Genomic DNA, 24967 nt, shown 5'->3' on the forward strand with positions numbered 1-24967 from the left:
GGCAGCCACGGGCGTGGAGGTGACTCATTGTCCCTTTTCATCACCATTTTCGGGTGTGGGGATTTCAGAAGCAGGACTCTCTGGTCTGGTTTCCAGGTCCCCTCCTCCTGGAGGGGTGCCAGGCTTACGGACGGCCTCAGGGCTCCCTGAGTGGTGGCCAGGGTTGGGCCGTGTGTGTGTCTGTGTGTGTGTGTGTGTGTTGCCGGTGACTTTGCAAAATATTCAGAGACAAGGGACAGAAAGTCCTGTCTCTGAGACGGAGCACAGTGTGCTTTGGGCTGGGAAACCCCGGAGTTCGCCAGCCATCATTATGGAAAACAGACGACAAAAAGAAACAGCCTCACTGCCTGCACCCCAGTCTTGAGAAAATGTGCCCAAGAATGAAGAATCCACAAGGGATGCTGTGCCGTGCGGCGGGACCGAGCGGCGGCGAGAGGTTCAAGAGGCGTGCTGACCGGAGGGCGTCCACTCCGTGGTCCAGCGGGGGCCGCTCTGGCTTCCTCCTCCTCCCTCGGACGCTCCGCTTCCCGGCGAAGCCGCGCAGTCTGAGTGACGCCGAGCCTCCTTTCCCCGGACGCGCGCGCGGAACCGCCAGCGGCGGGTGACCTGCTTTCCCTTGCGTCCGCGGACGCAGCCCGAGCGCGGCCCCGCGGCCCGCGTCGCTGCTGGGCCGCCCCGCCCCGGCCGCCGCCCCCGCCCACTCGCCCCGCGCCGGTGCCGCCGCCGCCGGCGGGATGTGACCTTCAGTGCCGCCGGGACGGGATGACCGGAGCCACGGCCCCGCGGTGTCCGCGGCTCGCCACGGCCTCCCGGGCGCTCTGACCGCGCGCTCCCGGCCTCCCGCCGGCCCGGCCCCGCCATGCCGCCGCCGCCGCCCGGGCCCGTCGCCGCCCTGGGCACCGCGCTGCTGCTGCTCCTGCTGGCCTCCGAGTCCGCGCACAGTGAGTCCCGCGCAGGCCCTCGGGGCGGGCGCCAGCGGCCCTCTGCGACACCTCTGTCCCCGCGACATCACGGGGCTCCGGTGCACCCCGGCGGCTTCCCGGCCCCCAGCCCCCTGACCTCTGACCCCTGCGGCATCGCAGCCCCTCTGCGGCATCCCCACCCCCTGATCTCCGTCCCCAGTGACTTCGCGGCCCCCGGTGGCACCTCTGCGCCCCCCCCATCCCGCGGCCTCCCGGCCCCTGGGGCATCCCTGCCCTCTGCAGACCCCAGTCTTGCTGATGCATCCCCGCGTACTGGCCCTCGCCACCCCTGGCCCCGCTGCAGTCCCGCGCCGCACCCCAACCCCACGGCCCCCAACCCCGGGCGCAGGTTGACGCGCCCCCCTCTCCCTGGCAGCGGTGCTGCTGCGGGCGCGTGAGGCCGCGCAGTTCCTTCGGCCCAGGCAGCGCCGTGCCTACCAGGTCTTCGAGGAGGCCAAGCAGGGTCATCTGGAGCGGGAGTGCGTCGAGGAGCTGTGCAACAAGGAGGAGGCCCGGGAGGTGTTCGAAAACGACCCCGAGACGGTGAGGGGCGTCCGAGGCCGGGGGCGGGCGGGCCTGTGTCGGAAGCCCTCCGTGGTCCGGAGCTTCATCAAGCTTCACCAAGGACTGGGACCTGGGCCCCCGACCATGCTTACTGCTCTGGCGAGCCCTAGTGGAAGGGCTCTCGGCCTCACTCAGAACTCAGACCCCAGAAGCTCCCAGTGAGGGTCACAGCACCAGCCTTCCAGTGCGCCTTAGTGACCCTCTGGCACCCCAGTTTCCCTGGTGACCCCAGGTTCCATTTAGGAGAGGAGGCAGGTCTTGGAGCCAGATATGATTGGGGCCCTGCAGCAGATATAATTGGGGCTCCTGAGAGAAGCACTTGAAAGGAAATGCTCAAAATAAGATGTGGCCCTCCCTCCAGGATAAAGCAGGAGTCGGTTTTCAAAGTGTACAAGAAACACAACGGTTAAAAACCTAAATACTTCCTTTGCCGCAGCGCCCCCCCCCCCCAGCTGGAGTGGAGGTGAGGGCTGGGGCTGCATCTGGGTGCTCCTCCAGAGAGCCTGAGGGTTTTCCTGAAAGAGGAATTGAAAGACCTCAGGGCTGGAATTGCTTGCAGCAGCAGGTCCAAAAATATGATTCAGGAATTGTGCAGAGAACAGACACAGGGGGGGTGGGAGGAGTAGGGAAGGGCCCAGGACTGGCCTCTGCAGTCCCTGGCCCAGGACATGCTTGTATGAATAATGTCTTTGGGAAACCAGGCAGCAGCAGCAGCCCAGGAGTGGACAGGAGTCTCCACAGGAGCAGTGGAGGACACTTAGGAATGGGCACTGGGCAGAGCACATGGTTTTGGAGTGGTGTGGCCCTGCTGGTGTCAGGGGATGCCACCAAGTTAGGGGGATTTCAGAGCTGACTTTTTGGCTCTGCTGGAATTTTTCTTTTAAAAATTCTGAGATAAAATAAATACCACATTTGATAAAAGGATGGGACTGTGGCCCACGTGGGTCTTTATTTTGACTGGCATCTCTAGCGGTTGGCTGGACAGCCCCTTCAGACTTGCCCCTTCGGAGTCCAGGGCTGGAGAAGCAGGCTACCTCCTCTGCGGCCGCCCTCCATCCTCTGGGGGAGCGGTTCACAGGTCTTTTCCTAACCTGGCTGTCTTATCATTTCTTTGATGATGAACCCTGGTAGAATGACTCAGGCCACTCGCAGAGGGTCTCTGGGGCTGAGGCAGGTCTGCCAGGCACTCATCACCCGACTGTGGAGTTATGTGACGGGGCAGTACCCTCTCACCCCATCCTCACCTGGGACAGGGTCTGTGGTGACAAGAGCTGAGCACTGCCAAGCCACGGCCCAGCCCAGTCTGAGGAGCCAGAGGAGCCCGCCCTCTGCAGCCCTGTTTGCCAGGCCCGACAGGCCTGAGCCGGCTTCTCCTGGCTGCCGGACAGACAAGCTGCTTTTGCCAGAGTCAGGCCCCTCTGGTGTGACTTGGTTTTATATTTAATTATAACTCTACTTACAAGGGTGTAAAAAGAAAAGAAAAAGAAATAAGTACTCAGAGCTGCATGGCTTCAACACAACGCCTGGGCCGTGGGTGCCACTCCTGTCTGTGTTGTGGGCGGGCCTTCCTCTGCTGGCCTGGCCATGGGGCCTATCAGGAGTCAGACCCTGTTCACATCGAGGTGTCTGTCATTTCCGAGTTCTCCTCCTGTCCCCACAGCTAGTGCTCCATCACCTGAGTTCTCCTCTAGTCCCCTCAGCTAGCCCTGTGTCTGTCACAGTGATGGTCAGACTACCTGCCTGCACCTCTGGTGGCCAGTGGAGGAGCCAGAGCTCCGGGCAGGATGTGGGCCTGATGTGCTCCCTTTCTCTTTCCTCAGGCCGGGTGGGATGCGGGTGGTGAGGGGGGATCTGGGTCTGGTCAGAGCCGGACTTGGGCAGTACAGGTGTCCACCTTCCGCTGCGCCCCATTCTGCTCCACACCCATGCGGAGGCCTGAGGCCCCGGGACCGGGGTCTCCAGACCCCATGACTGCTCATACCCTGAGGAAGGGTGCAGAGGCAGGGCTGCGAGGTCTGGTGAGCCTGGGGCTTTCCCAAGACACAGGCATGGTTTGTCTGGCCTGGGAACAGCTCTTCAGCATTCTTTGAAGGGGGCTCCTGGGTGGTCCAGATAAGAGGAGCGTGGGTCCTGGTGCACAGGAAGGAGAGGACCACCTGCCAGGCCAGATTTGCACAGTGGCTGGGCCAGGCCAGGGCCCTCCCACAGGGTCGACCTGCTGCCCTGTCCTGTGCCAGCCCACTTAGGGATTTAGGGAACTGGAAGCTGATAGTTTGTCCTGGCCCTCTGTGAGAGGCCTTGTCCAGCACACCTGCCCACATCCGGCCCCTCTCCTGGCAGGAAGGCCAGCTGCTCTCTTCTTGGGAGGGGAGAGTGGGAGCTTCCCTCCGTCCCTGGCTGTGTGGGCCTGGGCAGCTGGAGCTCCGTCTCCAGGGCCCTGGCTGGGTTCTCTCCTCTGCCTGAGGGACAGCACTTGGCCTGCAGGGCTCTCCCCACAGCTGGGAGTGAAGTCCAGTGGCCTTTCCGGTCCTGCTGCTGGCCTTCCCACACCTCTGCCTGAGGCGGGGAGGCCCTCCCTCTGAGCACTTCCTGCAGCACCTCCTGGCTGTCTGGCCAGCATTCCTTGGCCTAGGGTGTGTCCCTGCTGGTGACAAGCCTGGCCCTCCTGACCATTTTGTCCCCTCCCGCGCTCCTCTTATCTGGCTTCCCTTTTGCAGCACTGCCCTCCCTTCCTGCACTGAGCCTCCCCCAGGGTCCGGTGCCCAGCTCCCAGAGGCCGGGTGGTTCTGCCGGGGTTGCCTCCACTGCGGGGCTTTGGTCCTCAGCACTCTCCTCTTACCAAAGCCCTCTGCTCCCGGCACTTGGATTCCCGCCTGGAGGCGGAAACCCAGCGGGTTCCTGATTAGTGCTTGTTTTATTTGAGATATAAAGTGAAATGTTTATGGCAGGGCAGGTGGGCAGTCCCTGCTCAGCTGGGGGGACTGCCCTGGAGCTCTGCTTCCCTGTCCCTCCCTTCTCCCCCACGGCCTTCCTCACCTCTCTGCTGCTGGTGGTGAGTTCTCCCGTTGGATTTTGGGGTGCGGTCAGTTTTAAAAGCCCAAGCCCAGCTGACCTTGTGTGAACTGCATCTACTTTCCAAAGACCTTTTTCCTGAGATTGCGGATTCTTCAAGAACAGCCCAGAGAGGGTTACCTCCTCCACTGATGGAAGCACCCAGTTCTCCTTGGACAACCACTGGGGGCCAGGCCCAGTTGTTGGGGTGGCCTGGGGAGTTCTAGCAGGAGGAGAGAGGGAGCCCCAAAGACTTGGGGAGGGATGTCCAGGCTGAGATGCCCACCCTACCCTGCTTGAAAGCTGTCCCAACATACCCCCCACACAGACGCACCCAAACAGAGACATGCAGAACACACAACCAGGGCATGCACATGTACTCAGACACACGTACACACTGACATGGGAAACACATGGTCAGGACATGCATGTGTACTCAGACACGCACTGAAACACACGCAGAGACACGCACACACTGTCACATAGAACACAGGACACGCATGTGTACTCAGACACGTACTGAAACACATGCAGAGACACGCACACACTGTCACATAGAACACAGGACATGCATGTGTACTCAGACACGTACTGAAACACACGCAGAGACACGCACACACTGTCACATAGAACACAGGACATGCATGTGTACTCAGACATGCACACACTGACACACAGAAACAGGATGTGCACCTGTAGTCAGACACTGACACACGCAGACACACGCACATACTGACACGTGGAACACAGGTCAGGGCGTGTACATGGAATCAGACACACTGACACACACAGACACACATGCAGACACACGAGTGCACATAGCATACATGCACACACTGACACACACAGACACACATGCAGACACACGAGTGCACATAGCATACATGCACACACTGACACACACAGACACACATGCAGACACACGAGTGCACATAGCATACATGCTTTTCTCTCCCACGTCCTCTCGGGTCCTCCCTCCCTCCCCAGTATCCTGGTTGCTGAGCCACACCTTCCCTCTAGCCTGTCCCTCCCCTCCCCTGAGCCTTCCCTGCCACAGGCCTGGAGGGCATAGTCTTGGGGGTCATGCTCTCCAGGGTGGGGTGCCCCCTCCAGATCTGGCTTCCCCTGGAGGCTTCTTTCTGAGCCGCACCAGCCCCCCGCTCTGCACCCGGAGATGCAAAGGCCATGGACCTGTTGCCTACAGAGGTGCTTGGGTCTGCTTCAGAGTCCTAGACCCTCTGCCCTTCAAGGTCATTGTGTCCAGACTCATTTCTGAGTCTGCCAGAGTCCAGATGCAGCCCTAGACAGGCAGGGGCTCCTGGTGAGCCTCCGGGGTCCAGAGCAGTGGCTGCAGCTCTCAGGGGCGGCAGTGGCTGCAGCTCTCAGGGCAGCAGTGGCTGCAGCTCTCAGGGCAGCAGTGGCTGCAGCTCTCAGGGCAGCAGTGGCTGCAGCTCTCAGGGGCAGCAGTGGCTGCAGCTCTCAGGGCAGCAGTGGCTGCAGCTCTCAGGGCAGCAGTGGCTGCAGCTCTCAGGGGCAGCAGTGGCTGCAGCTCTCAGGGCAGCAGTGGCTGCAGCTCTCAGGGGCGGCAGTGGCTGCAGCTCTCAGGGCAGCAGTGGCTGCAGCTCTCAGGGGCGGCAGTGGCTGCAGCTCTCAGGGCAGCAGTGGCTGCAGCTCTCAGGGCAGCAGTGGCTGCAGCTCTCAGGGCAGCAGTGGCTGCAGCTCTCAGGGGCGGCAGTGGCTGCAGCTGCCGAGCTCAGAGCCCCTGCCCTGAGCACAGACTGCTCTCTTTGTGCCAGGAAGAGCCTCAGTTTCCATTTCTTTACCTTTGCATGGACAGCTCCAGCTCCTTGAGCCTGCAGGGCATGCCCCGGCAGCCACCTGCCGAGTTAAACACTGCTAAAGTTTCTTAATGGTTTTTAAGGAGCCGGTGGTGGGAGCTGCTGAGCAAGGCAGGGGTTCTTTCTTCCCTGGACAGAGTTTGGCCGGTGGCTGACTGCTGGGTCGAAGCCATGCCTGGTGCCACACTCGTTCTTGGACTTTTTAGAACAGTGGATGGAAACCATCTTCTCCTAGTTAGTGCCAGGGTGAGGAGTGGTCCCCACCTCTCTCCCAGCCCTGCACAAGCCCAGTTCTGCGAGGAGCTCTCTGGAGACTGTCCCCTGGAGGCGCAGCCCCTACCCAGGCTGGCCAGCTCTGCCTCACGTCCCAATCAGGTCGGGGTCAGCAGGACCAGGTCTGCTTGTTCTTAGAATGGCCCAGCTGGTTGCCCTGCAGGGCTGGTGCAAGACCAGCTCTGTCACGTCCCTGCTCTGATGGACGCGACCAGGGGCTCTCAGGGGGGCCCAGGCCCTGACGGACATGGGGTGCTCAGATGGTTCCTTGGCCTTGGGTGGAAGGCAGTGCTTCCTGCTGAGTGGTAGGAGTAGATGGGTGTGAGGCCCAGCCAACCTGAAGGCAGCAGGTTGCTGTGCAGAGCCTACCTGGGAGGTCTGAGGGAGGTGAGGGAGCTGGGGCCCCAGCACCTGTCGCTCTGCTGGTCACCAGGACCCTCGGCCGCTGTCACCCTCCACTTTCCAGCCCTTCCTGCTCCTGACGGGAGCAGATTCCACAACCTCCTGCCTCGGGGTCTCCCATCGGGGTCTCCCATCGGGGTGGGCGTGCAGTTCCATGGGGCATGGAGAAGCAGACCCCACCCGCACCCTCCTGACTGCCATTCACAGTCCCTCTGTGGTCACTCCAGCCTGGGATGTGGAGAGCCAAACTGCCGTTGTGACCGGCTGACCAGGTCCTGGAGTCTGCTTGAGCCCCACAACAGACCTGACAGAGTCTCCAGTGGGCTCCGCACTGCCATGCAGGGCAGATGGCCCAGTGTCCACACTGCCACGCGGGCACACGGCCCAGCGTCCGCCAGCCCACTTGTATGCACATGGCCTCTCGACGTGCACTCGGTGGAGGCCCCTCGGGAGCGGCCTCCCTGCCTCCCTGGCAGAGCTGGCTCACAGATGCAGTGGATGCGGATCCGTGCAGATGCCGATAGGCACAGGGAGTCCAGGCTAAGGTGACTGTCCCTGGCAGAGCCTGCTTCCACCTAGGACACCCTTCTCCTCAATGTACCTTCTCCTGAGACACTTCCAGTGGCACTTCCCAAGTGTCCCTGGGTGACCCCGATTGGCTGGCCCCTGGAAGTGATCCAACAAATGCACTGAGGCTCTGCAGTCACCCTGCAGACCCTGCTCAGCATTCACTGCCTCCTGCCTCCTTCCTGGCAGAGGCCGGGGGAGGGGCTGTGGTTCCGAGGGCTTGAGGCCCGCCTGTCCACACCTGCCCCTCCAGACTGTCGCCACCTGCGGTGCTGCCTGGGAGCTCACGCCTGCCTTCTCTTTCCACAGGACTACTTCTACCCCAGATACCTCGGTAAGTCTGACCACTTTAGCTGTCACAGAGGTGAGTTGGGAGGGAGCCCGTTGCCAAGTAGCTGCTAGAAAGAAGACTGAGTGGGAATCCGGAGCAAGCAGGTCAGAAGCATGAGTCCGCCTGTGCCGAGGTTTTCTCCCGATCGCCAACCCTCGGGGCAGAGCCAGTTCTTGCAGGCCCTTCTCTGCTTTGGTGCCAAGCTCCACCCACCACCTGGAAGTAGGGTTGATGTGGTGTCCTCCCACTTCCTGGTGTCAGGACTCTGCACTTCTGCTATCACCCAGAAGGGCTGACTCACTGTGGTCGCCCTGTTGACGGTTGAAACAGAGAACCTCGAGAAACACGTGTTGAGTGTGAAGGGCAGGACTGCACCAGCCATCAGAGCAGTGAGTGGGTGTGGGCAGGAGGCTCTGGGCCAGCCACAGTGCCCTTGGAGAGAAGGAGAAAGAGCAGCCCTCCTGGGACAGTGACTTCCTGCCGGGGTCCTGGCAGGGTGGCTCTGCGGGGACAGCCTGCTGAAGTTCCGTGCTGTCTCTGCTCTCATGCTCACGAGAGCCGGTGTGTGAGGGCCGCAGGACCAGGGCAGCGGGTGTCCTGCCGCAGCCTGGCGCCGCACTGAGCTCCGTCCTCCCAGGATGGTGGTGACCGTGCCGTGCATTTCTCTCTTGCAGAGTGTGTCAGCAAACATGGCTCTCCATACAGCAAAAGCCCTGACTTCGCCACGTGTGTTCGCAGTAAGCGTCCCCTTCCTCCTGCTCCAGTGTGCACGTGAGGGGGCCGCGGGCAGGAGCTCTGAATTCCTCTGTGACCACAGTGGGCGCCGGGCCTTCCCAGATCTGCTTCCTTCACACCCGGCCTTCCTGGCACACAGGGAGACTCTGACTTCCCAAGGGGGCAACAGCATGTCTGAACAGTGCAGTAGGAGGGGGGTGCGTCCTGCCTGCTGGCCGGCTGCTCGTCCAGCACACGCAGGGTCTTCTGCTCTGCCCGGCTGCCCGCTGTGCCTCCTGCCCCTCCTGGGAGATCCTCCCGTCAGGTCTGCTGTGACAGTCTGTCTAGCGGTACCCCCAGACTTGCGAATCATCATAGGCACTAGGGTGAGCCCTGGTGTCCCTTGTCCCCGAGCGCCCAGGCACCCCTCCTGCCGCTCACCTTGCTCCCACCTCAGTTGAGCCTGGTGCTGATGGTCCCGATAGTGGGGCTGCTCCTTCGGTGTCCTCTGGCTGGCTGTGTGTCTGGGAACCACTGACCTCAGCAGGCAGGTTTGGCTCCTGTGTCTGTGGAGTTCTCCACTTTGGCTGATTACTTCACGGCCCCAGAGTCCCTCAGTGGTTCAAGTTGCGATGACACTTTCTGGATGGGACTGGAGACTGCTCACCCAGCAAGAGCCCTGGAGGAGTGGGGCAGGCGTGAGGCCCTGGCTAGGGGGGGACAGAGCTCTGCTGCGGCTTGGCCAGACACACCCCGTGCTCCTCACAGCTGTGTCTCCTGCCCAGAAGCACTGGCGGAGCCCCACCCGGGTCCTGGGAGGGTCGCTCTCCCTGTGAGCCTGGCCCTCCCGACTGTCTAGGCCCCACCTGTAATTGTCGGTTCCTTGCTGGCAGTCTTACTTGGAGTCCGTGGGCATGTCCGAGCCTGCATTCTTGATCACCCACTCTTGTTAGACGTCATCAGCAGCCTCAGAGATCATTTCTGAGTCTGCCAGAGTCCAGATGCAGCCCTAGACAGGCAGGGGCTCCTGGTGAGCCTCCGGGGTCCAGAGCAGTGGCTGCAGCTCTCAGGGCAGCAGTGGCTGCAGCTCTCAGGGCAGCAGTGGCTGCAGCTCTCAGGGCGGCAGTGGCTGCAGCTCTCAGGGCAGCAGTGGCTGCAGCTCTCAGGGGCAGCAGTGGCTGCAGCTCTCAGGGCAGCAGTGGCTGCAGCTCTCAGGGCAGCAGTGGCTGCAGCTCTCAGGGGCAGCAGTGGCTGCAGCTCTCAGGGCAGCAGTGGCTGCAGCTCTCAGGGCGGCAGTGGCTGCAGCTCTCAGGGCGGCAGTGGCTGCAGCTCTCAGGGCGGCAGTGGCTGCAGCTCTCAGGGGCGGCAGTGGCTGCAGCTCTCAGGGGCGGCAGTGGCTGCAGCTGCCGAGCTCAGAGCCCCTGCCCTGAGCACAGACTGCTCTCTTTGTGCCAGGAAGAGCCTCAGTTTCCATTTCTTTACCTTTGCATGGACAGCTCCAGGTTCTCCAGCTGAGCTCTCCCACCATGCCCTGCAAGTGTTGAACTGTGCTCAGGCTGAGGTCCATGTGCCCAGCCAGGCAGGATGCCCCCTTAGGGGAAACAAGGCTCCTTTCTCGTGGCCAGAACAAAGGCCAGCAGTGGACGGAGCGTGTGGCCAAGTCCCTGCTGGCTTCCCGTTCCCTCTGCAGCTGCACATGGAAAGGCTGAACGGTCTCTCTCTGAACACACACGAGACTTGGTGACCGGCATACAGAGCAGGGTGCCGAGTGGCCATCCTCCCTGCAGAGGTGTGTCTCTTCCTCTGCCTTTCCCAGCTGGGTCAGCCTGATCACACAGAAGTTGGCTGGGCACCTGCAGAGGGAGAGGCTCGACCTTGGCTTCTATCCCGGAGATAAGTTTCCAACAGGGACAGGACACGGTGGTGGGTGGAGCTACGTTGCCTGGAGACCGAGGGAGGAACATGGAGAGACAGGCGTGTGGTGCTGGCTCCGTGGTGGGGGGCTCTCCTAAGAACAGCCCCATTCCAGTAGAAGTTGGTACTGTCCCCCTGTCAAGGGACAGACTTTGTAAAGGGGCAGTATGGTGTCCTAGGCAAATTCAAGGCCAAGTTAGCTAGCCCCCACACTGAGTTCACAGGCACGTACTTCAGAAATAACCCTGACCCCAGCCGAATGGGTCAGTGGAAATGCGCACCGACCTCCCCCACTGCCCTCCCATGGCAGGGGCTCCAGGGGAGTAACTGGGGGCACAGTCCTGCCCCCCACCATGCCTGATACCTGTCGCTTCTCAGGGCCTCTCCACCCAGGGGGCAGCTCTCCGCTCTCCTGACCCCAGGCGCGGCTCTACCCTGTGAGGCCCTGAGTGCAGCCAGGCGGCTGCAGTGTGCGAGGGAAATGGAGGCAGCCTCGGGAGGGCTGCACCCACGACAGCCAGCCAAGCAAGGCAGTGCTGCCCAAGGCCTCACAAAACCACCCACTGAGGTGGCCACAGGCCACAGAGAGGTGGGCAGAGCCCTGCTCTCCTAACAGGCTGCCCTTGAACTTGGTGCAGAGCCTCTTTGCAAAGCAGAGGCCATCTCCTGAGAGGGTATGGAGGAAGCCTGAGGCAAGTTGAAGGGGTGCAGCTTTGCCACCAGAGGTCCACTTGCCACCTCGTTCAGATTCCCTGCAGCCGCTGGGCACAGCTCAGGTGGGAGCCAGGGGACAGGCTGTGGTCCTCTTAAGGATTAGGGACACATGGGCATGAGTACCCCAGGCCTTGGTGCCTGCTGGCTGCCGAGATTGTTCCAGAGGAGGTGGACTGTGGAGGCCCCCACCCTGAGTGGGCAGCAGGTGGGCAGAGAAGCCCAGAGACAGCACAGCCCCCACAGCCTCAACCCTGCTGCCTGACTTGTGGGCCATCCACCCATGGAAAAGGAGCCAGGACCTCTGGTGTCATTTCCTTCTGAGGAACGGTCACACAGTGTCCCCATGGGCTGGTCACTGAGCACTCAGGGCCTGTTTCCTTCTGTGACCAGAAGTTGTCGCCAGGCTCAGAGGCTCTGGGTAGCCACCTGGGCCCAGGGAGAACATCTTGTCTGCAGGAGGCCACAGGTGCAGTGCTAGGGAGGGACTGGCCGGCCCTGCCCTCTGCTGTACGCCACGGCGACTGGGTGGCTGGACGGGCCGGCCAGGTGACTGATGACTGTGGTCTCGGTGGCTGGGGAGTGAGGAGGGCCACCCTCAGCAGGAACAAGGCGTCCCAGGTCCAGGTGTCTGCAGCCACCCAGCCACGCCCTCTAACCCGCCAGCCAGCATTCTGCTTGGAGGGAGGGGAAGCAGGGAGTGTGAGCATCAGCGTCCACCTGGGGACAGCGGCCCTGGGTGATGGAAGAAGGCCTGGTTGGAGGCCTCTACCTGGCCAGTCCGCAGGCTGGGGCAGAGGCCACTCGGGGTCCAGGAAGGACCCTGCTGTGACTCTGGAAAGCCAATGTCCTGCCATGCTGCACCCTCCTCCAGGACACCCCAGAGCCTCCACAGCCACAACCCACTGGCCACCTGTACACAGGAGCCCTGGCAGCCCCCCAGGTCTCGGAGAGAGTGCATGGGCTCCGACTTCTGTGCGCTGGCTGCACCTCGTCTGCTCAGCCAGCAGCCCCTGAAAGGATTCTTTGAGCCCAAGGCATGACAATAGCCCTTTCTGCTAACTTCCCCGACCTCAGGACGCGGTGGCTCACACGCAAGCTTTCCTGCCCATCTGTGCCGGGGCAGCCTCCCTGTGTGTGGCGCTCCCTGGGAGGTCGCTGTGCCTGCGGCTTCCTTGACCCCTCGCTGAGGCTGTGCTGGGATCCTGCCTGCGCCTACTGCTGGGTGCACGCCTGACCTGGAGCCTCAGGAGATGCTGTGGGCAGGGGCTATTCCTGCTGGTGGGGCCTGGGCTGGGGTCTGGGATTTCTGTCCTGTGCCAGTGCCCACTGAGGCTGAGCTCTGTGGACAGAAGACTTCAGAGGCTGATGACTGCCCCGCCCAGGGCAGCCTGGCCCTGGTGGGGCAGGTGGAATCTCCTAGGGTTGGCAGGGGCTGGGGGCCCTGCTCCGGGGCGGGGGGGGCGGGGCGAGGCCCAGCTCCTGCTCCTTGGCCTCTCAGGGCCTCTGCCACTTCCCAGAGTCCCCTAGAGTCCCCCAGGACTGGGACCTCCCACACCTGCTCCTGCCCTGAGCTGGAGACCCTCTTGGCAGCCACATCTGCCCAGCAGCCCCTCGGAGAAGCTCCAGCCATTGTCCCCTGGCTCTGGGGCTTTGGGGACCTCTCAAGACTTTCTGTCTGTGTCTCAACTCAGACCTGCCTGACCAGTGCACCCCAAACCCTTGTGACAAAGAGGGAACCCAAATCTGCCAGGATCTCATGGGCAACTTCTTCTGCCTGTGCCAAGCTGGCTGGGGCGGCCGGCTGTGTGATCAAGGTGAGAGCCCACCACCTCCGGAAGGGCCGAGTGGGGCCCTCTGACCTTGCCCACCATGGAGGCTCGGGGGGGGCCAGAGTCTGTCCTGGGGTCCTGCCCCGGTGGGTTCCCTCCCCGCAGTATCCTGCTGGAGAGGCCCTGGGGTGTGGTCGCCTGAGGCTTCCTGGAGCTCCTGGGGACACAGGGAGCTGGGTGGCCCCTCTGGGAGCAGGGCTGGCCGGAAGAAGATGCGCGTGGCCCACCACCCCACATAGCCCAGCAGCATGTGGCCTCAGCCAGGCGACATGTGGATGCTGGAAGGTAGACTGGGATGGGGTGTTCCAAATGGGACCTGGCCTTGTGGCCTTGTGGGCCTTGTGGTGTGGGGCAGTGTCCACCCTCAGGCACTGGCCATGGCAAATTTTGGCCTCTGACCCCCTCCTGCATGCAGCTGGAGCCCTTGGAGCTGATCTATAGCTGTTGCCCCCATGGCTGCTCCGGTCCCCTGCACCCTCCCGCTCCCAGGGCAGCATGGTGGAGTGTGGGGGTCTGTACACCTCCGCCCTTCTCTCTGTCCTGCCAGATGTAGACGAGTGCAGCCAGCAGAATGGGGGTTGCAACCAGGTGTGCCACAACAAGCCAGGCAGCTTCTATTGCGCCTGCCACAGTGGCTTTGCACTGGCCTCAGACAACAGGACCTGCCAAGGTAAGGCGTGACCAGGCCCCACCACAATCCTGGCTCAGGAGGAGGTAGGCATCACTCAGAGGCTAGTAGCTGCAGAACGCAGATCACAGTAGGGCTCCAGACCACCCATTCCCCAAGATCTGAGGGGTGGGCCAGAGGCAGCCGGCCCTGCCTGGCCTGCAGTGTAGCTCTCAGGGTCCAGGCTCCACAGGTGGCCATGCAGGGAGCTCAGGCAGTGTTGTAGGCCCCGGGTCCCACCCATGCGTCTCTCAGGCCCCTCCAGCCCCCGTCTCTGGCCCCCTCGGCCCTGTCCTGAGGAAGCAGAGGCAGCTCAGCCTCCCTCCTCCTGTCCCTGCTTCCATCAGCCTGAGGCTCCTGGGGGTCTAAATCCAGAGCAGGGTGCCCTGAGGACACCCCAGAAAGTCACTTCAAAGGCATGCACCCTGCCACCCCTGGCATCCAGGGCTACAGAGGAGCAGCACCCCACCTTGCAGGGGCAACCTTGCCCTGTCCCTGGATCCAGAGGTGCCCCCTGAGCTCCTGGACTTGCTCCGGATAAGGGGCACAGCTGCCTGTGTGGTGGACAGTTGGATCCTGGTGGCCACGGGGTGGGGTCAGCGTCAAGAGCTGGAGAGCATCCCATCAGACGGGGGACACCGTTCCCATCGTCTGCTCTGAGAAGTTTTCATTTCACCCCTTAGTTGCTGTCCCTTACAACCAGAGGCCATCCCTACACAGATGACTGAGGGCCAGGCCGGCCTTCCCCTCCTCCATCCTCCTCATACCTGGAGCCCTAGAGCTCCTTGCCACGGCTCTATCCTGTGCTTTAGAAGCAAATTGAGGATACCTGGTCACGAGGTGGATTCTTAACTCGGATGTCTAACGTGGCTAATGTGGCCCAGCGTGGGGTGGGCGCTCCACATGGACGCTGGGCTGGCCGACCCTTGGTGGCCGTGCCCTCCCCGACTCTGTCCTCCTCCTCAGTGTCTGGGGCTCCTCCCACCTGTCTGCCCAGCAGCTGGCTGCAGCTGTCCCAGGCTCCTCTGCACAGCCTAGCCTCACTGACTTTGCTTGCAGACATAGACGAGTGTGCAGACCCAGATGCCTGCGGGGAGACGCGCTGCAGGAACCTGCCAGGCTCCTACTCCTGCCTCTGTGACGAGGGCTACGTGTACAGCTCCCAGGAGAAGGCCTGCCAAGGTACCCCATGGGCTCCTCCTCCTCCGTCCCTGAGCCCAGAGACAGGGGTCAGTCACTGCCTGAGCACAGGCTTCATTGGTAACAGACTTCAGTCCAGGGTTCTAGGAAACCTCTACCAACAGAGGGTTGGAAAAAGGCCAGGACACCTCCTGCAATGAAGAGAACTCTGAAACTGAGCCCTCACATTGCCTAGTGGCTACTTACACCACAGTGCAACCCACACATGTATGCATACACACATGCATGCGTGCATGCACATGTTGACAAACATGCTTACATATGTACACTCTATGCATGGGAACATACATGGGCACAATCAAATTTGCACATGCCACACGGCATGCACACGCATGCATGTGTGCACACATGGACGTATACCATGGAGACACTCATGCACGCTCACTAACATGCAGATCACACGTGTACACAAACGTGCTTTCATAAAATATGTGCATGTGAACACGTGGTGGCTCACCCATGCACATGCACATCTACACATTGTGCATGCACTCAAACATACACTCGTACATACCTACATGCATGCACACACACAAGTTTATGTGTGCACAAAAATGCACACAAACATGCTTGCACACATAAGCTTGCATGCACATGTACACACAACAGTCACACATTCATGTGATTGAACATGCATGTGAGTATATGCCCACATGTGTGTGTGCACATAATACTCATGTGTATGTGAGTTAGCACACAAACATACGTGCATACACATGGACTCACATATGCAAGCGCACTGTGCTTGCACTCCTGCACATGCCATGGCACATACATGCCCACCCTCCAGCAGCGTGCCACAGATAAAGAGCAGAGACCCTGAGCTTGGACTGTCTACGAGCCTAGAGTCAGCTCACAGTGTGAAGGCTGGCCAGCAAGGTGGTACTCCTCACTGTGGAGACCCAGCATGTCCTGGGCACACAGCAGTGAGGCCGACTCTACTGTTAACTCCTTTCTGGCAACCTTGAGGAACCCTGGCCCCTGCTGGGCAGCTCTGGAACCCATGAGAGGGCTGAGCCCCCAGGGAGGGAGCATGTGGGGACTGGACAGCCAGAGTGAGCTGACCAGTGGGCCCAGCCCCACAGCACTCCCTGCTGCCCTCTGCTGCAGTCTGGCCCTCCAGCGTCCCTCAGTCTCCTGGGGCCCTGGTTGCACCAGCTGGGCCTGGTGGCATGAGCAGCCGTGGTGTGGCCGAGCACCTTCCTCAGACACCCACAGCCTTTGCTTGCCCGTAAGAGGAGGCCGCTCTGGGGAGGAGTAGCAGGCTGCTGTTGGGCACTCGCCTGGTGAGACACTTGGGATGTCCCCCCACCCGCGCGCTACACAGGGGCTGGCATGGTCTGGAGCTGTCCCCACACCGCCGTGTGACTCTTTGCTGGCAGATGTGGACGAGTGCTGGCAGGGCCGCTGCGAGCAGATCTGTGTCAACACTCCCGGCAGCTACACGTGCCACTGCAACGGGCGCGGGGGGCTCAAGCTGTCCCCGGACATGGACACCTGCGAGGTAGGCATGGGGCCCTCCAGCAGATGGGGTCTGCAGAAGGCTTCTAGAGCCAGGGCTTTGGCCTAAGGCTCCGGGATCCCCAGAGCTACGGGTAGAGCTCCATGCCATGTGGGGTTTGGCTGTGTTGATGGAATTTCCATAGCAACCCGGCTCTCGCTGGCCAGCCTGGTGCGGCTCCAGGACTTGAGGCAGTGTCTCTGGGTGGCTCCACCCTGCAACGTGGGTGGGTGCCTGTGCTCCCTGCACGGGCAGCTGGCAGCCAGCCAGGCGCTCCTTGCCCTGTGCTCTGGGTGTGGGTGAAGCCAGTCTGTGTGGAGTTGACGGTAGCGAGTGTTCTCCAGAACAGCCATGAGGCCCTCCAGGTGAATCATGGTTAGACAAGCAGAGCCACAGGGAACCTGGGACGGCACAGGGCCGCACCCGGGTGGAGGCAGTGCCCAGCAGCTCTGCTCCTCACTGGAGCCTGCATCAGGCTATAACAGGCTCTGGGATCTCAGAGTCAGGGAGGCAGAGGCGGGTGTGGGCAGCCAAGTCCCTGAGAGCCACAGGGCAGCCCTCCTGATGCGCCCTCCCCTGGCGGCAGGATATCTTGCCATGTGTGCCCTTCAGCATGGCCAAGAGCGTGAAGTCCTTGTATCTGGGCCGCATGTTCAGTGGGACCCCTGTGGTCAGACTGCGCTTCAAGAGGCTGCAGCCCACCAGGTGAGGAGGCCGGTGCTGATGGTGGGGCTCCCGGGAGAGCAGAGCCGCCCAGGGTCCTGGAGGAGCCACAAGCCAAGGCTGGTGCAGCCTCTGGTTGCTGCTGCCCAGTGCTAGGTGGCCCACACCTCTCTGTTCTGTCTCGGTCTGTGCAGGCTGGTGGCTGAGTTTGACTTCCGGACCTTTGACCCTGAAGGGGTCCTCTTCTTTGCTGGAGGCCATAGGGACAGCACCTGGGTGGTACTGGGTCTGCGGGCTGGCAGGTTGGAACTGCAGCTTCGCTACAACGGTGTCGGCCGTGTCACCAGCAGCGGGCCTGTCATCAACCATGGCATGTGGCAGACTGTGAGTGGGGCTGCCGGGACTCTCCTGGGCCAGTGTGCATCGGCTTGTTCAAGGGTACCCCTGGTTCTGGGCAGGTGACAGATGCCCACAGATAGAACCCCATGCCCCTTAGGGTTAGGGTTAGGATTAGGGTACACATGCTGGGGCTCACTGTACCACTCAGGGGCCCTGTTTCACCTCACATGAGGCCCTCAGAGGTCTCATACAGGCATGGTGGCCAGAGTCCAGGGGACAACCACAGCAAGGGACGAAGGCCAGGGCTGCTCAATGCTCACAGAAGATGGCCTGGCTTAGTTTGCCCACAAGCCCAAGTCCCGGTTCTGGGTGCCCCTGGCTGTACTGACCTTCTGCCCCTCGCTCTGGCCTTCACTCCTGACAGAAGTCCAGGGGAGCCCTCGCAGGGCCTGCACAGAGAGTTTCCACTCCCAGGCCCACATGGACCCACCTGGCCAGCAGACCCCATATCCCAGGTCGTGAGTGAGATGCTCTTCAGTAAAGCAGGCTTGGAGCTAACCATAGGGCAGAGAAACAGAAAAACACTCCTTTTCCCTAGAAGTGAAGCAAGTGGAAAATTCCACCCTGGCCTCCATAGACAGAGCCCTGCAGACATCTGCTCACATTCCCACCTGCCAAGTCATGTCCTGGTCCCCTCCCATCCTTAGAGTAGCCGGAAGGGCATTCCCAGCACAGCTAGACAGAGACCTAAGCCAGAAAGGAGGCCATTCCAGGGAGGGTGGCACACATGCCACACAGTATGGGGACAGGCCCAAGGACAGTGGCCCAGTGGGAAAGCATGCTGGAGTGGCCTCTGGGACAGTCCTCGATCTCACATCGCATGCCCTGACAGCCACTCGGGAGCAGGGCAGCTGCAGGAGGCCTGCATGGCCCTGCCCTTTCCACAGGGCCCAACATTTCCACCTCAGCCAGAGAGGAAGCATGGTCCCCAGAGGATGGAGTCCAGTGTGCACAGACACAGACTTAAGACTTTTCTGCATGGAAAGTTTCAGAGGAACTTATTTGTCCATTCAGCATTCAATCCATGCCAGACACTGATTAGCTGTTAGGGATTTAGAAATAAAAAAATGTTCTGCTGCCTTCAACCACACAGGCCAGCCAGGAGGACAGCCCTGACACGTAGGAGACCAGGAGGCCAGGGAGCTAACATGGGGAGGGTGGTCAGGGCAGGCCAGTCCCTGGGGCAGCATCCTGCAGGAGCTCCAGGCAGAACCCCAAGGTGCAGAGAAGAGTGGCTCAGGGCGAATCCAGGGCCAAGTGTGGCCAGAGGGGACTTAGGACTGGGAACCACACGTGGGCCACGGAGGTGGGACATCCTGCAGACTGGAAGCTGAGAATGAGTGGACACCCAGGGGCTGGAGCACACCCAGGAGCCTGGGGTTTTCCTGGATGCAGTGCAGCTAGGCAGGCTGTGGAGGAGGGTGTGCGTGTCTGAGGCCACTGTGCCGGCCCAGTTCCCTGCTGTTCACAGCATGAGGGCCCCTGAGCTGTAGGCTCATGCTGTTGAGTTCTCCTGCAACAAGAAGAGTTGAAACTTTGAGATTGCTTTAGGGTTCCGTTTGGCTATGGCTCTGTGTTTGGCCAAAGTCAGGTCCCCCCAGTGGTCAGGAGGGTCCCCACACAGCCACACCACCACCAAAGGCCATCTCCCTGCACGGCAGTGTCTGGGGTCACAAGACACTGAGAACATCCAGAGGAGAGAGTGTCCTGCTAGCTGCAGAGGCGTCCCCTGGCTCAGCCTGGCTGGGCCCTGAAGGGGCTGTCTGCGGTAGGGGGCAGGCATGGTCCCTGTCCCTGACACACGGAGCTCCCCGCAACGACGTGGCCTCACTGGGTCTCTGGAAATCTGCTGTCCTGAAGGTGTTGGAGGTCAGCCCCTGCCCTCAGTGTGCAGTGCTGACCCACATGCCCCCAGGGCAGTGTGGCCCCTGTGCCTTCTGTCCCCGGGGGGCAGAGGGCTGGCCCGGACCCGAGCCTGGTCTCGGGAGGTGGGGCTCCCTGGGTCAGGCAACGTGGGCTGGTCCAAGGGCTGCTCACACCTGCCCTCACAGCACGGGTCTCCTGCAGATCTCCGTTGAAGAACTGGAAGGAAACCTGGTGGTCAAGGTCAACAAGGATGCCGTCATGAAGATAGCAGTGGCCGGGGATCTCTTCCAGCTGCAGAGAGGCCTGTATCACCTGAACCTCACCGTGGGAGGCGTTCCCTTCAAGGAGAAGGACCTCGTCCAGCCCGTGAGTGCTGCCACTCGCTGCGGGGAGGTGCCGGGGTGCTCAGGGCCAGGGCCGAGCCAGGTGAGGGCCCAGAGAAGGCCGAGGCCCCAGGTCGGCCCGAGGCTGAGCCGGACCTCACCACCTCCGTCTGAGCCTCCCTGAGCCTCATCTGCACTGGCGACAAGGTGTGGTGTGACGGTCCTCGGACACTGCAGTCGCTTTTAACAGAAAGATGAGCTCTTGGACAACTCTGAGCGCACTCCAGGGCTGGTTCTACTTTCAATCCTGCCTTTTCTCACCCCTCCTGGGTCTCCATCGCAGCCCGCTGAGGTTTGTGGCTGGGACTCTTGGTTTGGGGGTGGGATGTCCACTCTGCACAGGAAACGGGCCTGGCACCCAGGTGGTAGAGGCACTGATGCCCACCCTGGAGGGTCGCTCCTGGGATGCCCCGCCTGGGCACAGCACATCAGACCTGTGGCACAGGCCTGCGGTCGGCTAGAGACCGCGTACCAGGCTCGTGGCTCCTGTGTGGAGACCCTGGAGGCCTCCACATGGCGGAGCTGGGCTGGCACCCCTGTGCAGGCAGGGCAGTGCCCCACACCTGCCTGGCCCCTGGGGAGGCCTGCTGGGTGGACACAGGGACTCAGCCTTTCCTGAAGGAACCCACCCAGGTGGGGCTTCCCTGGCTGACCACAGGCCTCCTCCAGTGTCAGGAGGAGCCTCCCGTGTCGGGGTGGCGCCACAGGGCCTGTCTTTCCAGATCAACCCCCGTCTGGACGGCTGCCTGCGGAGCTGGAACTGGCTTGGTGGGGAGGACAGCGCCATCCAGGAGACGGTGAAGGCGAGCTCCAAGATGCAGTGCTTCTCCGTGACGGAGAGGGGGTCTTTCTTCCCGGGGAGCGGGTTTGCCTTCTACAGCCTCAGCTACGGTAGGTCACACCCATGGAAGGGACTGTGGGGGGGCCTCAGACCACTGGTCGGAATTCCAGGGGACCACCAGGAGGCCAGGCCACCCTCGAAGGCACAGGCCAACCCAGGTTCGGCCCCCATGTGGCCATCTGTCGCAGCACTCTGTGGGGGAGACAGCAGGAGGTCCAGAGCAGGCCGGTGTAGGATGGTGTTGGGTCCTGGGCAAGAAGAGCTCCCTGCATCCAGGATGGAGAGGCTCATGGCTCACCTGGCCCCCACTCACCTGCCTGAGGGGTGTGGGGTGTCTGGAGGCAGCCGGGGCTACCCCAGGAAGACAGCTGCTTGGGGCTCAGAGGAGGAACACTGGGGGTGTGGCAGGGAGGAGCAGGGCCACCCCAGCGCCCTGAGCCTCGGCAGCAGAACCAGGCCACAAGGAGACTTACCCTCAGCCCCGGGAGAGCCGGGCAGGAAGACGCTGCCCTCCTCAGGGGCAAGCTGTGTGGACACCTTCCAAAAGGGTGGGCTGTGGCCGGGCAGGAGAGCCCTGGGGCCTGTGGGACCCACATAGTCTGTGTCCATGGGAACGGGCTCTGGGCATGCTGTCCATCGGGCTGGTGGTGCTGCAGCCAGGGAGGGGCCAAGGATGGCCAGAAGGCAGAGGTGGAGCCCAGAAGCCCTTGGCACCTCTAAAGCGGGGCCCAGATCTCTTGGCGCACCACAGTCAGCTGGGGCAGGCGAGGCCCCTAGACCTCAGGTCAGAGGCCCCGTGCCGAGGACAGACCCCGAGGGACAACCAGCGCTGGCCCAGTGGAGGGCCCCGACAGGGTACTGCAGGCTCAGGCCTCCTGGTCCCTTCCTGCTCAGTAAACAGCAAGCCTCCTCTTGCCCTTCCCAGTTCCTGTGCATTTCCTCACGTACCCCTGAGGGTTGAGAGCCAGAGGCTGGACAAGATCCAGGGGCAGCACCGGGCCTCGGTTGGAGGGGGCAGGAGGCAGGAGCTTACGGCCTTACCACAGACCCTGTCCCAGGTGCCCCCCAGAAGTCTGCAGCTCTAGGTGAGGTCTAAACACAAGGGCCAGAGGACAAGGTCTCCAGTGTCCCAGTCACAGAGGGTCTAGGGGCCCAGACAGCCTGGACCCGCCCCTCTAGCCAAGTGTGTCCAGAGCTACACACTGACGATGGCCTCACGCGTGAGACTGGCAGTGTGCGTGTGAATGAAGTCAGCGTGAGGCCCTCCAACCTGGAAACCAGGCCCCCCAGGGGAGAATGTGTGTGGCAGGGGGCGGCCACCCCTACACAGGCCTCTCCACTGCTTCCCAGGCGGGGCCATGGCCAGGACAGAAGGGTCCTCGGGCTCATGCCACGGCGGGCTCCCACTTCCTCCGGGCCAGGCAGCGCCTCCTCTGCCGAGAGCAGGCGTCGCCGCGTCCCCCGCAGGCTCGCGCTCTGTCCAGCCGCCACTCACTCAAGCGTGGCCGACATCTGTGCCGCCTTGTAATGCGCGACTCTCATCGCAGCGCGGACATCCCCGGATGCCTGGACGGAGACGACCTGGGAAATAGAAGTGGTGGCTCGTGTCCGTCCAGCGACCGACACGGGTGTGCTGATGGCGCTGGTGGGCCAGGACCACACGGTGCCACTCTCCGTGGCCCTGGTGGACTACCACTCCACCAAGAAGCTCAAGAAACAGGTAGGCTGCGCCTCTGCCAGCGCAGCCCCAGCACCCGGAGCCTGGGAACCCCCACCTGGGGAGGGGTCCCGGGACCTGAGCACTGGATGCAGGTGGGCCCTGGTGCTTGGCGGACCACAGCTGCACGTGGCCACCTCCACACGACTGGAAGGCAGACTGTGGCTGGCCCAGTCAGCTGGAGGGACAGTGTGCTCCCAGGCCAGCACTGGGTGGCACTGGGCCTGGGGTGTGTCCCCCACACTGGTGTGGAGGATAATGTGGCCAGCTGCCCCAGGCCGATCATGGCAGACCTGCCCACCTGGCCGGCGTGATGCAGGCCAGCGTCCTTTTCCAGTTGATTCCAGGCTGGGGCCTCCCCAGGACTCCCTGCACGGCAGCACCATTCCTGCCCTGGGAACAGACCCTCCTCTCCCCCGTCCACAGAGAACATGGGCCAGAAGAGAGGGCTCCTGTCCAAAGCTGCCCCCGGGGCCCAGCACTCCTGCTGTGTGCACTCAACAGTAACAGAATCGGCCTGTGCACCCAGAGGGCCGCGGCCACACACCTTGCTTGCACCCGGCTCCTGGCATCTGGGATAAACAGCAAGCGCTCCACCAGCAAAGCCCCACACCAGGGACTGTGAAGGGCCCGGGGCACAGAGCCCTGCCACCCAGCACAGGCACCCACAGGGCTGGGAGCCCACAGCCATTCCCACGTCCCCACCCTGAGGCACCAGGGGCCCTGGGAAGCTGCTCAGCTGTCCCCCATGGCTGGCCAGGGGTTGCCTGCTATTGCCTCTCACCTCCCAGCTGGTCTCTCCTCACTCCTAGTGGGAGTGGGTCACCCAGGGCTATGAGCCCCTCACACCTCAGGGCCACAGACGTGCCTGGGTCTGCATGAGCCAGCTAGGGGCTGCTGGCTACCCCTGCTGGACGTGGGAGGGGCTGGCAGCCACCGTCAGTGGCCCACAGGGGTGGATGACCAGCCGGGTGTGGGTGGCAGCCTCATACACTGCCCGGGACCTTGGCCTGCTGGGGTCTTGGAGGAGGCTCGAGAGGTAGGTGAGGCCTGATGGAGTACCAGAGGCAGTGGGGCCCAGTGGCTAGCGTAGGGGCCTGGGCTGCAAGGCCCTGACCCATGTGACCCCTGCACTCCCACGTCACCCTGACCCCTCCCCCGGTGTCCCCACAGCTGGTGGTCCTGGCAGTTGAGGACATTGCCCTGGCCCTGATGGAGATCAAGGTGTGTGACGGGCAGGAGCACACGGTCACCGTGTCCCTGAAGGATGGCAAGGTCACTCTGGAGGTGGACGGCACCAAGGGCCAGAGTGAAGTGGGTGCTGCCCAACTGCAGGAGAGGCTGGCCGCCCTGGAGAGGCACCTGCAGGGCTCCGTGCTCACCTTCGTCGGGGGGCTGCCAGGTGGGCTTCCTGCGGCGTTCTGGGAGGACGGCTGTGTCCCTGGGCCCTGGCTTCCCCAGTCCAGGCCGGTGCTGGGGGGAGCTTTGGCTTTGGAGGGAGAGGGCCTGCGGCCTGGCTCTCGTGCCTCAGCTGCCACCTCCTGACTGGGGAGCCCAGGCAGGCCCGAGCTCGCCCAGCCGCCCTGCATCTCTGGGGGGCCTCCTCCCAGATCCCAGCAGGCCAAGGCCCAGTGGGAGTGTGCAAGTGTGCAAGGCCACCACCCAGACCCTGATGGTCACCTGCCACTGTTGGCCACTGACATGGCTGCCAGCCCCTTCCATGTCCAGCATGGATGGCCAGCAGCACCTCGCTGGCTCATGAAGACCCAGGGTGGGACAGGTACCCGGCCACAAACTGCCCCTGCGCTGCCCAGAGCCAGGAGTGTGGCAGAGAGGACTGTGGCTCTGCTGGGGCCCTGTCTGGCAGCATCGGCCGGACTTCCATCCTGGTGGCCGGACACAGCCCCTCTGGGTTCCCAGCAGTGAGGTGGCCCCTCTGGGTGTGAGGGCGCCGAGGATCAGCCGGCTTTGTGTCCGCTTGGCGCCGCCCCCCCAGGGAGATGTGCTGGGCCTTCCTGGGCCTGGCTCTGACCACTGATGTGCTTGTTGCCCCCCTGCCCAGATGTGCCAGTGACTTCGGCACCCGTCACAGCCTTCTACCGTGGCTGCATGACGCTGGAGGTCAACCGGAGGCCTTTGGACCTGGATGAGGCTGCCTACAAGCACAGCGACATCACCTCGCACTCCTGTCCTCCGGTGGAGCTGGCCGCACCCTAGGCTGCGGCAGGACTCCTCTGGGAAGACCCCCTGCCTTCTTCCAGGAGGCAGGAGGTGGGAGGCCGGCCCTGGAGCAGCACAGCCCCGACCCCTGAGCACTCTCCCTGGGGCCACTCCTTGTAACATAGCTGTGAATAGGGGACTGGTGGAGGCTGAGGCTGCCCCTTGGGAGCTGGCCACAGGGGTGGGCACGGGGAGGGCCAGCAGCTCACAGAGAAGCAGACTTGAAGAACATAATTCTCTATTATTTTTATTACCACACGCTTCTTTCTGACTCTAAAATATGGGAAATAAAATATTTACAGAGACCTTTTTAACCCTGTGTTGGCCATCTTCTGCTCCATGAGGTTGTCC

The 24967-nt window shown here is 62.3% G+C and overlaps 1 protein-coding gene across 1 annotated transcript; it reads left to right on the forward strand.

Annotated features, from left to right (window-relative positions):
* The first annotated feature begins 420 nt into the window (after positions 1–420).
* On the forward strand, positions 421–24930 carry GAS6 (growth arrest specific 6). Its single transcript, XM_081292909.1, has 15 exons — positions 421–941; positions 1339–1505; positions 7967–7991; positions 8663–8725; positions 13022–13144; positions 13707–13829; positions 14886–15008; positions 16409–16530; positions 17114–17232; positions 17385–17574; positions 19657–19821; positions 20561–20729; positions 22227–22399; positions 23570–23798; positions 24459–24930. The coding sequence occupies exons 1-15, from the start codon at positions 860–862 to the stop codon at positions 24611–24613; spliced, it is 2028 nt and encodes a 675-aa protein (XP_081149035.1). The 5' UTR covers positions 421–859; the 3' UTR covers positions 24614–24930.
* The last annotated feature ends 37 nt before the right edge of the window (positions 24931–24967 follow it).

Source organism: Spermophilus citellus, assembly GCF_964194105.1.
Source record: "Spermophilus citellus genome assembly, chromosome: 1".
NCBI lineage: Eukaryota > Metazoa > Chordata > Mammalia > Rodentia > Sciuridae > Spermophilus > Spermophilus citellus.

Coding starts and splice junctions, on each gene's coding strand:
- GAS6 (XM_081292909.1), top strand. CDS start 860: ATGCCGCCGCCGCCGCCCGGGCCCGTCGCCGCCCTGGGCACCGCGCTG. Junction 942..1,338: donor GGCCTCCGAGTCCGCGCACA/GTGAGTCCCGCG, acceptor TCTCCCTGGCAG/CGGTGCTGCTGCGGGCGCGT. Junction 15,009..16,408: donor CCAGGAGAAGGCCTGCCAAG/GTACCCCATGGG, acceptor CTTTGCTGGCAG/ATGTGGACGAGTGCTGGCAG.